Source organism: Archocentrus centrarchus, chromosome 19 (assembly GCF_007364275.1).
Source record: "Archocentrus centrarchus isolate MPI-CPG fArcCen1 chromosome 19, fArcCen1, whole genome shotgun sequence".
Lineage (NCBI taxonomy): Eukaryota > Metazoa > Chordata > Actinopteri > Cichliformes > Cichlidae > Archocentrus > Archocentrus centrarchus.
In genome coordinates this window covers 7,748,107-7,761,737 of record NC_044364.1, presented here as the reverse complement: position 1 = coordinate 7,761,737, position 13,631 = coordinate 7,748,107, and the positions used below count along the sequence as shown (strand labels likewise).

The 13,631-nt window shown below is 41.8% G+C and overlaps 1 protein-coding gene across 1 annotated transcript in view; it reads right to left on the bottom strand.

Annotated features, from left to right (window-relative positions):
- The window catches only part of grid2ipb (glutamate receptor, ionotropic, delta 2 (Grid2) interacting protein, b), a 42,759-nt gene that overhangs the window by 8,534 nt on the left and 20,594 nt on the right, over positions 1-13,631 (bottom strand). The window contains exons 5-15 of the mRNA XM_030754283.1: positions 13,524-13,593; positions 8,862-9,014; positions 8,598-8,753; positions 7,681-7,832; positions 7,308-7,442; positions 6,180-6,265; positions 5,788-5,911; positions 4,976-5,277; positions 1,615-2,352; positions 936-1,088; positions 447-534 (exon numbers count right to left, since the gene is read on the bottom strand). Of these exons, the coding sequence (XP_030610143.1) occupies positions 447-534; positions 936-1,088; positions 1,615-2,352; positions 4,976-5,277; positions 5,788-5,911; positions 6,180-6,265; positions 7,308-7,442; positions 7,681-7,832; positions 8,598-8,753; positions 8,862-9,014; positions 13,524-13,593 (2,157 nt within the window). The remainder of the gene's footprint in view (positions 1-446; positions 535-935; positions 1,089-1,614; positions 2,353-4,975; positions 5,278-5,787; positions 5,912-6,179; positions 6,266-7,307; positions 7,443-7,680; positions 7,833-8,597; positions 8,754-8,861; positions 9,015-13,523; positions 13,594-13,631) is intronic.

The window sequence follows — 13,631 nt, the reverse complement described above, 5'->3', positions numbered from 1 at the left end:
CTGGAGGAGAGACTGATAATATTAACACAGTGTAAGGATGCGTTCTCCAGGCACCAGGGGTCAAAACACAAACTAACACACCCCGAATGTGGCGAGTTGATGGGTTAATAACACAGCGCTGCCATTAAAGGTCAATATTCTGGAAAATGTTCTTTAATAAATAAGATGGTTTTTTTTTTTTTGGCTTTGGCAGATCTGTGTTATTGCTGAACTCTGTCGAGACAAAAAAACAAAAGGAGGTAATGGTGCCATATGGAGAATGGGTTTGAGGTGAAGGTGAATGAAGCAGCTCCAATGGAGAACATCATAACTGTGAAAGCACAAACAACAGGTGATGTCAATAAAGACACACATGCAATGCAAATGTATCTTTTTAGTGACAAAAGGGTTAAGATGTTCTTGATCATGGTGTATATGAAGAAATGAAGAGTAACAAAGTAACTTACTAGATCTGCGTTGAGTCCCAAAGTGCAGGTCGAGGTCTAAGTGCTTCACCATGTCGGTGAGCTTGTCATAGTCTGAATCCTCCCCGAGCTGAACATAGACAAAGACACACTATACTCTCCCAAAGGAACAATCAGAATCAGCCTTCTAACAATCTTTTATAGACAGAGTTCAGATTTTGTTCATGTCCAATAGGATTATACGTTGGGATCAGAAAGGCCCGACATTTTAACATCTAAACATCTAAAAGCAGATAAAGTGGCACAGACTCTGTTTACAAAAACAACATTGTTGCCTTGATGACTCATCAGAGACACATAAGGAGGTCTTTCCAAATATGGATGGAGATATGTAGGAGTAGTGAGAAAACTCACAGCCCAAGTGGGAAGATTCACACGCTTTTTTTGTTTTTAACTGACAGAGCCATATATATATCCATACACAGCCTCTAACCACAAGGTAATGCAAGAGAACTGGAGATCACCACTCACCTGACCCCATATTGTTCCCTCAGAGTTCTCCACCTGCTCCCAGCGCAGCCTCTTTACACTCATGTGGTTGGTGTCTGAGGCTTTCTGGCCTGGCTTGGGCAGTGGAGGTGGGTCACAAGGTGGAGGCAACGGTGGAGGAGGCGGGGGTGGAGCCTTGAAGATGAAAAACAGTTACTTAACACCATAGTGTTCTAGTTCAATACACAGACAGCAGTTCTCACTACTGAATCATATTCCCATAGTTCTTGTACAGCACACAGTAACTGTGGACAGGGTAAAGCAGATTAAATACCAAGTATTATATGAGTTTTCCCACTTGGATTCATAGGAAGATATCAGCTGAGCTATCAGCTGCTGTCCTAAACTGGCTCCTGGAAAACACGGGCGATGCTTAAAAGTTAAAATGAAGCAAAAGATGCAGAATATTTTCTGTTACCTGAAATCAAAGTCTTCCATTTGCATGGCCATACTGTGCACTGCTTAGCACCAGAGCATTAACGTGCCCGTTTGCACTTCTGTTGCGAAGCGCTCTTGGTTGCAGCATTGTTGCAGTGAACATCTGCATGTTTAAATTTTCTATTTTTGTATCTGCTGATGTCTCAATTGTACTTCAGGTAGGAAAAAAGTACAAAAGAAAGAGAAAAACCCCAAAACAAAGAAGCCTAAATGCAGATGTTACCTGTTGTGATTGGTGTTCCTGCCTTGTGGTTTCCAAGGTCTTCATGTGACTGGGGAGGGTGGAGTGAGAGGGCTGTGGGTGCAGTGAGGAGCCTGCATGGCCATGGCTCTGACACTGGGATGGGCTATGTTCCTGAAGGGACGGCGGCAGTGGGCCCTGGTAGCTGTGTTGGTGGTGGAGCTGGTGGTGCCTCTGCAGGACAAGCTGGCTCGGCCTCAGCAGCTGTGGGGCGGGTTGGGGAGAGGGTTGATGGATAGGCTGGGGCTGGCTGAACTGCCGTGGGAGGTAGCTGGGGCGAGAGCGCAGGGTGGTGGTAGAGGTCAGGGTGGTGTGGCCGAGGCGGATAGTGGGTTGGAAGCGCTGGTGAGTTTTCTCTGTTTCGTCTCTGGTTGGGAGCTTTTTGTGCAGAGGAGAGCGGCTAGACAGGATGGTCCTCGGAGGAGGTGGAGGAGGAGGGATGATGGGGTGGTGTGGTTGGAAGGGCATACGGCTGCGGGGAACATGCTCTGGTGAGAAGCGTACTGGCGGGAGAGGGTCAGTAAAAGGAACCGGAGGGGGTATCAGAGCCTGCAAGGGTGGAGGAGGTGGGGGGCTTTGGGTGGGAGGTGGTGGGATTGGTTCGGATCCAGAAGAGTAGCAGGGAGAGGAGGCCTCGTCGCTGCTGCTGTGATCCTCGCTGCTGCCGCTGCTGAGCTGCCGAGGCATGAAGCCGATTTCCTGGTCCTCCTGGAAGCTCATCTGGACGGAGGAGAAATGCACCATCAGACCCGATAACCACATTTCACCTCCACTTAATTAACAGCTGAATTTAAATGACAAAATACATTACAGCACTTCTAAGTTTTCTACTTTTACTTATCAAGCTGATTCCTGGATTAATACTAAGTTTATTATGGTTTTATACTTTTGCTTGCACTGTTGTACTGAAACTTACTTTACTGCCTGTTTATATTTGAACAGAAAAAGCAACACAAGGTGCGATCAAAATGTTTTGGAACTCCAAACCACTTACCTGATATAAATCTGGCCAATCTTCCCTTAAATGTTGTGTCCTTGTGCACTTCTGGACCATTTCTAGCACTGCTGCTATTTTTAGTCCCTTTCATCTATTTGTGGTCTATCTGGACCACAAACTTCCGCAAAGAGGCAATGTGAACTTCTGTGTCAAACTGACCCAACTTTAATGTCCTGAAATATCCCTGCTGGTGAGAGGTGGGTCTCCAGTTACCACCAAGAAACAGTTGCCAATACATAGTGTTCAAGCTCAAAAGCATGCTCAGCAAGGTCAGACTCCAGGTCCAGGTCAGACTGTTAACGTGTATTTCTACTATAACTTGTGCCCTCTATGCAGATTTGGCTCACTGCAACTTTGTCCTTTTCCCTAAAAGTTTAAGTTAAAGAGCCACCACTTTGGCACAGGTGGTGAGAAATAACTTTTTTTTTTTTTTTTCCATTTTTGGCCACAGCAGCTTTTTATGACAGTGGAGAGAGACAGGAAATGGGGGAAAGATACAGGGGAAGACACGCGGGCAAATCGGCGCCGGGCTGGGACACGAACCCACGCCGACCGCACAGTAACGCGGCGTGTGTATGTGGTCGCCAGCTTCACCACTAAGCCACCCAGGCACCCAGAAGATAACTTTCAAGGAGTGATCTCAAAAAAGCAGCAGTGCTAGAATCAATCCAGAGGTGCACAAGGGTGCAACCTTGAAGGGGAAACTATCCAAATTCAAATCAGTTTGCTCTTTAACTTTTTTTTATTGGTGCAGTCCCAGAATATTTGGATCACACTTTATATTAAGTCCAAAAGTCCTGAAATTCTACTTTTTTCCTTTTGACTTTTAGAACAGAAAATATCTAAAAAGCAAAATAAAGAGTAAACAGAATTTAAAACCCATGCACTTAAATATCTCCAGAGCTCTATAAAAAACTATTGAAATAATATGAATACAAAACAACCCTGAGACAGCTATAAAAATCAGCCAGTGCCTTATTCTAAACACAGATTTCTAAGCAGAAATATGCAGATATGATTAAACTCTATGGTATAACTGAGTATTATTTTACTTACAGGCACAATTCTTCTTCTGAAACCATGACAACCACCTTGATATATCTGTTCATGTGACACAAGTGTTCATTGTAGCGTACATTAGAGGTGCTCTAATGTAAACATGCAACACTACAATGTTATTCCTTCTCGAAACGTTGAACTTGCTTACTGTTTATTCATAAGCAAACGCACAAACAACACATTTTCTGCTCATAATGCTACATATAACAAGATCCCTGCAGTCTAACATTCGTCCGCACTGCTGCAGCATCCATTCTGTGCAACTGAGTCAGACAGCATGACATTTTGTTGTCTGGCCCAATCAATATTGTGGCAGTGAAGGTATGAACAACATTACCTTTTTATTATAGTAAGTCTACTAACATATTACAAGTACTGCAAAACTTAAAAGTAATAAATGTAGTAGCTTTAAACATAAAATACAGATAATAATCATTTAGACCACTATCATATAGGTTGCTTGCTAAACCACTGAGAAACTGCAAAGAGGTTGTCTGTTTATTTGTATTCAAATGTTCAATCCATGGAGATTTTATATTTGTAAAATTTAGAGACGCTAGCTTCTCCAAACTTCCTGCATAGGCTGCTGTAGGCTGAACAGTAAGTCACTCACTCTTACAGTTAGCTTCATAAATCGTTGGACCATGTCCGTGGGTTCTAGACTTCAGGCAGTCATTGACAGCAAAGGATTTAGAAACAATCCTTATATTTGAAATGATGTTAGTTTGTCCAGTTCATTTTGAAAATTGGGGACTATGTATAAAAATGGCTGCGATTTCTAAACAGTTAATGCAACATTTTTGTAAAAATTGTGCCAATGTGGGAACAACAGCCCTGAAGAAATAGTTCTACAAAGAAGTTCTGCTAGGAAACTGGACAGTCACTGGATGGGCTCATAACTCCAGTTCTATTAGTATGTACATAGCCCTCTTAAGGTTGTGTGGGGTGGCCACTCCTTTGTGTCATCACTTTTTAGGACCTGCTTGGATGATGTACATGTTTTGCAACTTTGTTGATTCTGACAGCAAAGCATTATCTGCAAAAGCTAAATGAGACATCAAAATCAAACATTCAGTTTTAGCTAAGCCCTTAATTGGCTTCTCCTGGCTTCTTTGGACTGGTGACTATTATTTTAAGGCCCAATAACAGATAAAAAGAGAAGTAGCACTATCTGCCTCTCACAGTTAGCAGTTCAGTGGTGGAATAACCAAAATTCACTTCTATCAATCAATTAATCAATTAAGAAGCAATAATGCTGCAAGCTTGTGGTCCACTGTTCTTACTCACCTCCTCATAGTCGTTCTCCCCGTGCACAAAGTCATCCACCAGCGTGACCCGGTGGCCCAGCTGCTCGCTCAGGGAGTCCAGGAACTTGTCTGTGTCTCTGCTGCGAGGTGGCCGGGAGAAGGTAAACAGCTTTTTGCGGCGGGTCAGCGTGTTGGGACAGCTGTCTGAGGGTTGAGGGGAGGCCGGGGGGCTCTCCAGGCTGACATAAGGATTGGAGTCTATGCTGCTTTGGTGGTGGATTTCATACACAGGAGTGGGGAGAGGCTCTTTCCAGGACAGGGACAGGCCAGATTTACGATTACCTGTAGAGAGGGACATTAAAGATGACAGCCTCTATTTCTATTGAGACCATCATGCTCTGAGAATTATTCCTTATAGAAAATATCTGATATTCTTGGCCATGTTGTCATCTGGAGGATTATTTCTTCTGAGGTAACCATTGCAAAGAAAAAAGGTAAACTGCAAGCTTATGTGCACATGTAGGCTGTGAGATCTGAATTGGTAAGTGGTTGTCATGCCATATTCAAATCAGACAGGCAAAGAAAAGAATCATTCTAAATTTTTTTTTAGAAGCGATTCTGCCTGTTTGACAGCTATAAGGACACATTGTTCACCATACCCCCCAAATCTCATCATAATGTAAACATGGCATGGGTCACGTGCCACCAAGTTCCAAAATTAAAGAGTTTCCATCATTATACATCTTATTTTAACTGGTCATTATGCAAATATTGGAACTTGGTGGCTTGAAACAATAGATGAAAGCATGTGGATAGGTGAGGTTTTAGGCGTGTGTGTCAGACCCAGAATACCTGTGAGGGTGGGAAGTGTGAGGGGAGAGAGAGGGCTCTCAGGCTCTGGTGAGGAGCCACACTGCAGTGGAGGCACACTCTTTCCTGCGTACACGTTCTCCAGCTCCGTATACACACCTGTCATCTATAGATGAAGGCATGATCATCTCATTAGCACACATTGGCTGGGTACATTTTCTTTGAAGGTCTGCTGCTTATTAACGTTTTCGATAAATGTGCAAATCACAGATTAGCCCTGGTCTCGGATCTGATTGAATATCACATCTTTAACTGCAGTAATTATCAGCAGACCTTCAAATAAAGTGAGACCAGAAAGCACAGGAAACATAACTAGCATCCACAAATGCCAGTTGCTGAGGAGCAAGGCGCGGGAAAGCTGCAGGTATACCTACATGATTGAGGTCAGGGGACTCGGGGAAGGAGGTCCCATCTCCTGACTGCCTCTCCTCCGGGCTCCCAGATTCATCGATATGAATTCCTAAAGCACAATAAAGCATGAACAGTGACACGTGTTCATCCACCATCCACCTCCAGCCTGGTGAGGAGAGTGGATGAAGCAGAGCAGAACAGCGCAGAGGAGCAAAAGCTCAGCTCCTGGAACAGGGGTTAGCAATGGTAATGGAAAACTGGGAAAAGGTAATACCTGAAGCCTGAAAGAGCCTCAGCTGGAAATAAACACCACTTCAAACTGAGAGCTTGGGAAAGTTTTTAAAAGCAAAGGCAGCTGAGAAATGGATGTAATGTATGAGCTGGTGATGACTATTAAGGAGCCTTCATTTGTTAGCAGAGGATTTGCTTTGCACACATCTTTTGTCAGTAGCAGTCCACTGGGAGTTCATACAATTACACACATTCCCACCTGGAAAAACACCCTCATTACTTATCTCTAATAAGACTTGGATCAATGGGAAGTTGCAGTAACTGCAAAAAGAATGCTCATTTATTGTCTCAAACTTGATTTTTCTTGTATATCCAGTTTTTTATATGTCCAAACCCCCCTGAAAAACAATGCTATAATAATGAGAGCACTGAATGAATTATGAGACGGAGATAAGCACACAGCTTATTAACAATAACAAAGCTATTTAGATCCCTTTTGCTTTACAGTTTTTGTTAAACCTGCAGTAACATTTTGTTTTAGCCACCTGGGGCAAACAACCTTGTTACACCATTTAAGTTCATCAAGCGGTGACGAAGCAACATTCCCCACTCAGTCTTACTTTTTGGCTCCCGAGAGAGAAAAAAAACCTTCATCTTCACTGGCTATATTGTTAATTGCTAACTTTGTCTTCCAGCTGTCGCCACACTGTAGAATGGGTTATTAGAGCTTTTACATCAAAGAGTAGTTGCCTGACAACAAGATAAAGCGCTGGAAGTGGCTATGTTGTTGCATCGAGCTGAATGTTGAAGTTATGTTGCAGAATGGAGCTGGAAGGCTCTTTAAACCTTGGGGTTTAAAAGAACAACAGAACCTTGTTCAGTAGGTTTATCCCTCTGGGATGTTGTCGTGCACAGCGTACCCATTCCTAAGTGAGTCCCGATGATGCAGTCATCTGAGCTCCTCTCTCGGATGTTGTTGCGGTACGACGTCCCTGTCACACGCATAGAGCTGCTGCGTCGATGGTGCTCCGGACCGCTGTCAGGCTCCAGTAATGCTGCAAAACACACACACACACACTCAGGGTCAGATTTAAAATAAGAAAAACACATCCTCAAAGTGCATACTATTAAACTAAAGTTTATAATGATCAGTTCTTGCGGAGTGAAATGCAACAACAGGACACAGTCATAATAATCAATGAAACTACTCACTTGTTTGCTGGTTCCTAATAAATTTATTGCTAATGTTTTTTTTTCTCAAATGCAGAAAATCCCCTTATTGTGTCCCCTCACCGTTGCTCTTGTAGCCAAGGAAGCGGGACAGTTTGCTCTGGCAGCGCTCCTGTTCGTCATAGGTCAGTAGCTGGTAGATGAACTTCCAGATCAGCTGTTTGGCTGGAGTGTCCAACACTGGAAACACGTCCACGATCAGAGTGTCCACGTTCCTGCAGACACACACACACCACATTCATACACATCATCTTTATATGACTCCTGCTTACTGCTGACTATCATTCAGTGGAAGGATTTAGTTTATATTCCCTGCATCTGCAGCGACATATACAGCTCAGAAGGAGATACGGGAAAAGAGCAATTAAAAGGTGGGAGGATAATAAAGATGTCACTTATGGTATAATTTATGTTGCTGGGTGTACACGCTATGCATATACAGATGAATAAAACTGGTATTTTAATCCTGCTGCATCACATATTTGCATAATCTGCAGAGCTAATTCATTCTCTCTATCCCTTTATCCTTTAGGAAATATTATCATAGCCTAACGGAAGGTATAACTTCTTAGCTATATGCATCTCTTTTCACCTTCTCTCTTATATATATAAAGTATGGTAAAAATAGAGTGTCCAAAGTAACAGCTACTTTTCTTATTTGTATATATGTCAGTATACGTTAGCTAGTTAACACAGTCTTACCACAGAGAGTGTGGCAGATGCTGGAAGCATCATTTTGAGCTGGCAACCGAAATAAACTCATCTGAGAGAGAGAATTATTTCTTAATTATATTAGTAATGCAGCAATGAATCTACAGTGTTTTCAGCTACAAACCCACTTAAGGTATCTGTCTCTTTAAAGCTATACTCCTGCCAACCTGCATGTTTCATCTATCCCTCAATACTCTCTCTCTGCTTTTGTGAACAGATTCCTCTATAACCCTACAAATCCTCTGCTCTCTGTCCCTCCCCTCACTGACCTGTGTTGGAAGAAGGTCTCTAATGCCTTGCAGACACTGTATCTCTCCTGGATGGTCAGCAGGTGCTCCAGCTGCTGGCTGAAAGTCCGCCCGTGGACTTTGATGCTCGGTGGAAGAATCTCTGCAACCCACTGGAGAGAACTGAGACCTGGAGACCTGTATAGCAGGCACAGAGGAAACCTACCATTGTTTTTTCCATTCATACTTAAGTAATGCTTCTCCTTCATTATGCTTTTTCATTTTTCAGATTTTCGGTGTACTAACCTAGAGCGTGGTATCGTGGTGGGGGCCAGACTAGAGGATTCCTCTGGGTCAGTTTGATCTGAAGAAAAGTCAGAGGGACCCTCCTCCACTAAAAGAGTGGGCACTGCTCCGCTGCCCTGCAGCATAGACACCACCTTTTCATGGGAGCAGTTCCTACAGCAAGGGGAAAAACAAAGTGAGCAAACCAAGTGACGCAAAGATGATGGCTTTCAGCTGTGCAATAAACTGACTGGAGCAATGTAATCTATAGCAAGCTTGTATGAACCAATAGGATCACTGTGTTAGATTATGTAATATTAATACTGGGAAAGAAGAAAAGTTGTTCAATTTCTGAGAAAACAAATTAATTTTACAGACATAATTGAAAAATATACAAGCAAACACACATAAACAGTTGTCCAATCTACATTTAACAAGATTTATCTACTTTTATCTGAGAAATAAATACAAATGAACAGAATTTTATAAAAAAAGTTGATTCTTTTGGCTTCAGTCTGCCCAGAAACATTGCTACTGCTCTAGGACATTTTGTAAGCCACAAGGAGCTTCCCACACTTACTTCTATATTTTTGTACAGCAGGTGAGAACATCTTGTTCTTTATGTGATGTATATATGGTCAAGATAAATCCAAATCTAAGCCATGATCATCATGTACCGCAAGGTTTCAGCAAACTTTTCACCTTAGTATTAAAATATGCAATTAGACATATTTTTTCAATGTACAGGGATGAGGACTGCAAAAAAAAAATAGTTTCTAATTTTCCACATTGTTATAGACAGCCTATGTTCGCTTTGTAAACACTAGACTGAAACTCCCAAATATCTCATACTTTCTTTTCTCCTTCTTTCTGGTGAGCACCTCCCACTGTTTTCCTGATCACCTCCTACGGCTGCTGCACCATGTTATCAGGGAGAGCAGCAAAATTATACAGCGCCAATCAAATCGGTACATCAAGCAGCATGGGAGAAGGTTCTGCAATTCTTCTTTCACATGGTTATCAGGGTGGCAGGCTGAGTAACACTGTTTCTTCACGTGGAAATATTGTCTGATGTACTGCTTGGTATACTGTGTTTGCCAAGTTCATATAGGTGCAGTTCAAATTCAGATGCTGAATTTCTTATCTGCACTCCCACACTCACTCACGAGGCAGAAGGTCAAGAAGCTGTCAAGTCCACAGACGAACTACAGTGACTCCCACGAGAAAAGTTCAGTTTACATAAAGGCTGCGATCACGTTCGTCAGCCCATGCGTACATACCGCACCTGCACACATGTCAAGGTGTGTGACGGTGTTGCTTCATTCACACACCCCTCAGGATGAGCTGTAAGAACTCACTTTTCTTGGACATATCATCACTTGAAAATTTTGGGATCTGATCGCATCCAAATATCCAATAAAAAAATCTTTATAGTTCGCTAAAAAATGGAAAATGTGTGCAAATATGAATGGAAACACGATTTATGAGGCACCGTCTCATCTGGAACATGTGTGAGGCTACTGTTCTTGGACTTTATTTCTGCGTTTAATACAATCATCCCCAGCAGACTGGAGACAAAGTTGTTAGACTTGGGTGTGAACCAGCACACACGCTGGTGGATTAAGGACTTTTAAACTAACCGGTCACAGACAGTCAGGCTTGAGAACCACCACTCTCCCTCCCTAACACTCGGCATTGGGTGGCCTGCACTGTGTGCTGAGTCCTCTCCTGTTTGTCCTTTAAACATGTAACTGTACACCTATTCATGCCACTAACACCATAATTAAGTTCACAGATGACACCACTGTGCTCAGACTGATACAGAACAGAGATGAGACTGACTACAGGGATGAAGTCTGCAGGCTGACTGAATGATACACCACAAACAACCTGACACTCAACATCTCCAAAACTAAGGAGATGATAGTTAGCTTCAAAAAACAGGATCCAGGATCCAGCTCCACTATACATCAAAGGAGAAGGTGTGGAGAGAGTGCCTTTCTTTAAATTCGTGGGCATGTAAATCACACATGTACATCACACCTCACGTGGCCTCATAACATCACTAAACTTGTGAAGAAAGCACAGCAGCGACTATACTTTCTGAGGAAACTTAAAAAGACCAATCTGTGCAAGGACCTGCTTATTTCTTTTTACCATTGCTGCATTGAGAGCATCCTTTCTTATGGCATGCTAGTGTGGTTTTCCAGCTCCACAGCTGTTGATAAAAAGGCTCTCCAGAGGGTCATCAAGTTGGCCCAAAACATGACTGGCACACAGCTACAAGCACTTGAGGACCTGTGTAATAGCCGCTGTCTATGCAGGGCCACAAACATAATTAAGGACTCCTTTCACCCAGGGCACAAGCACTTCACACTGCTGCCCTCTGGGAGATGATACAGGGCTATGAGGACTCGCACTTCCAGGCTTTGTAACCACTTTCTATCCAAGTGCCATTAGAATAGCAAATTCTTCTATGTAATTCTATTGAATTGGATTGAAATTTGAATTCATCACTTCAGACCTGTTGCCACTGATTTTCAGTCCTGTTCTTGTGTAATGTGGCATACCTCATCCTTTTCTCCCTGTTTCCCTTCCTTAAGAATGGCGTCTTGCCAGGAGCCACCCTTCCACTGAGACCATTTCTGATGAGGCTTCATTGAAGCACATGGATCAACTGAAGGGCCAGTTTTCCCATTTTGTAAAGACATGACTTCCAGATACTGTTCATCTACTGCAGATAGTTCTGCTACTTCTTTTTTGTCCTCCAGCTTGTTGATGCAAAAATATATTTTTATGCCCGTCAAACTGTGTTATGTTTGGCATTTTTTATAGATTCCACTGAAGTTATCTGTTTTTGTAACAGGCCACTTATAACAAACTGCCTAAAGATACACTTTAAAACTGGTTCTTTGTTAAGTAGTCTGTTATGTGTAGACACAACACTGATTCATCCCTTCAGTTAGGTCTGCTTTTTATGCTTGAATGATTCATCGATCACCGTTAACAAAAGAAAAAAAAAAACAAGACCACTTAAAAAAAAAAAAAAATCTAAGATGGTCTGGCTCCTTAGAAGCAAAATAAAAAGAAATGAGGGGTGACTCAAGACTTTTTCATATAACTGTATTCTTTTCTCATTAGCAAACTGTGCTTGTCGGTTTTAAATGATGGATGAGATGGTAGCTCTAAACTGGATTAAGTTGGAGTGAGATAGCAGTGGTGACGGTGGGAGAGAGGTTTGGAGGATCAAAAGTCTACCACAGAAAAGTTTTAGTCATTTCACTGAACCGACCCTTTAAAATGTGCAGGAGACAGCATGCTGGTATATGTGAGGAGGGTAAAAATGCACAACACTGTAATTCTCCAGGTATTTACAACTACCATCTCAAATCTGATGTTATTGTTATTGATAAAAATTTTATTTGTGTGTGTGTGTTTAATGATTTCCTGATTTTTAAAACACCAAAAATTCTGCCCATGAACAAAGATAATTAAATATAAATAATTAAAGATAACTACAGGCTACCAGGCTACTTGTTGCCATGGTTTGTTAGTTACTAAAGATCAGAGAAGTCAAATACTATATATAGTTATGGTACACATCCCTGAACAACATAATAACACTTCAACACTTCTGTGAATCTTGAGATTGAATTTAAGGGTAAAATGAGTTCAGGATCCAGCCTGAAGATGTCACTGTCTAACAAATGATTTAATGGTAAGGTCGTCACTTTGTGTTGCGAGTTGTAGAAATGAATGACTTGAGGTTCTGAGAGGTCTTGTCTTTTGTTGGAAATAATAAACAGCTCTGACTGATCAATAAAGTTACTGCTGCTGTGCAATTTGTGGAAATGCAGACGACTCTCTCACTTTGGGGATGCTCATATGGATCCTGTTGTTTTAGGTCTCTTTGTGAAGCTGCAGATATTTTAGATACTCAGAGGAACTAATCCTATAAACAGCTAAAAGCAACAAACACAACTCTCTTACAGACAGCACTCAAGCATGTCTAGCGTCCTTTGTGTTCTCTGTGATGCATATTTGTTGTCGATATGCATCACAGTAAAGAGCCTGATAACCAAAAAAGAGTTTGAATATGTAATTTTTTTCATAACGGACAGACTTTGATATTTTTTTTGTATTTTGTTGAGATTTGTTTTTGCAGATAAAAAGTGAAGGATGAGATGAAAGGCTACTAAAGCCTATGGTCTTGCAGTTGTAGACTTTATTGGCTGCATAAATTATACTTCTATTCTGATGCAATCAAGAGCGAGACATGATCATTTTTTTTTTAAAGTTATTATTGGCACTTTAATCCAACTCTGAGATTTCCATTTTCTCCTGAGGAGTACTGACCCAGTGCACAAAAGTTTCTGTGATGAAAAAAAAGGAGAATCTACAGCAGAAAAAAAAATAGAAGCATCATGTGTTTGTGAAAATATGAAAGAGAATCTACGTCAGAAAAAAAAAAGAAGCGTTATGTGTTTGTGATAGATTATCTGGCTGTGTGAGAGCTTTTTTTCAGACTGGGATAGAATAAATGGCAGCAGATGGCTTCTCCTGGAGAAAAACAAGTGCTGATGTCTAAATATACTGTTTAAGGTCAAGGACTTGGACAGCAGGAAAAGACAAAATACTACTAACTACTACTGCTGCTAATAATAATTTCCATTAAAGACAAACCTCATGTCCAGTCCGTTGAGGAAAAGGATGCGGTCGCCTGGTTTCAGTCCACATTCCTCAGCGGGACTATCTGAGAGGTGGACAAAGATGGCAGAAAAATCGAACATC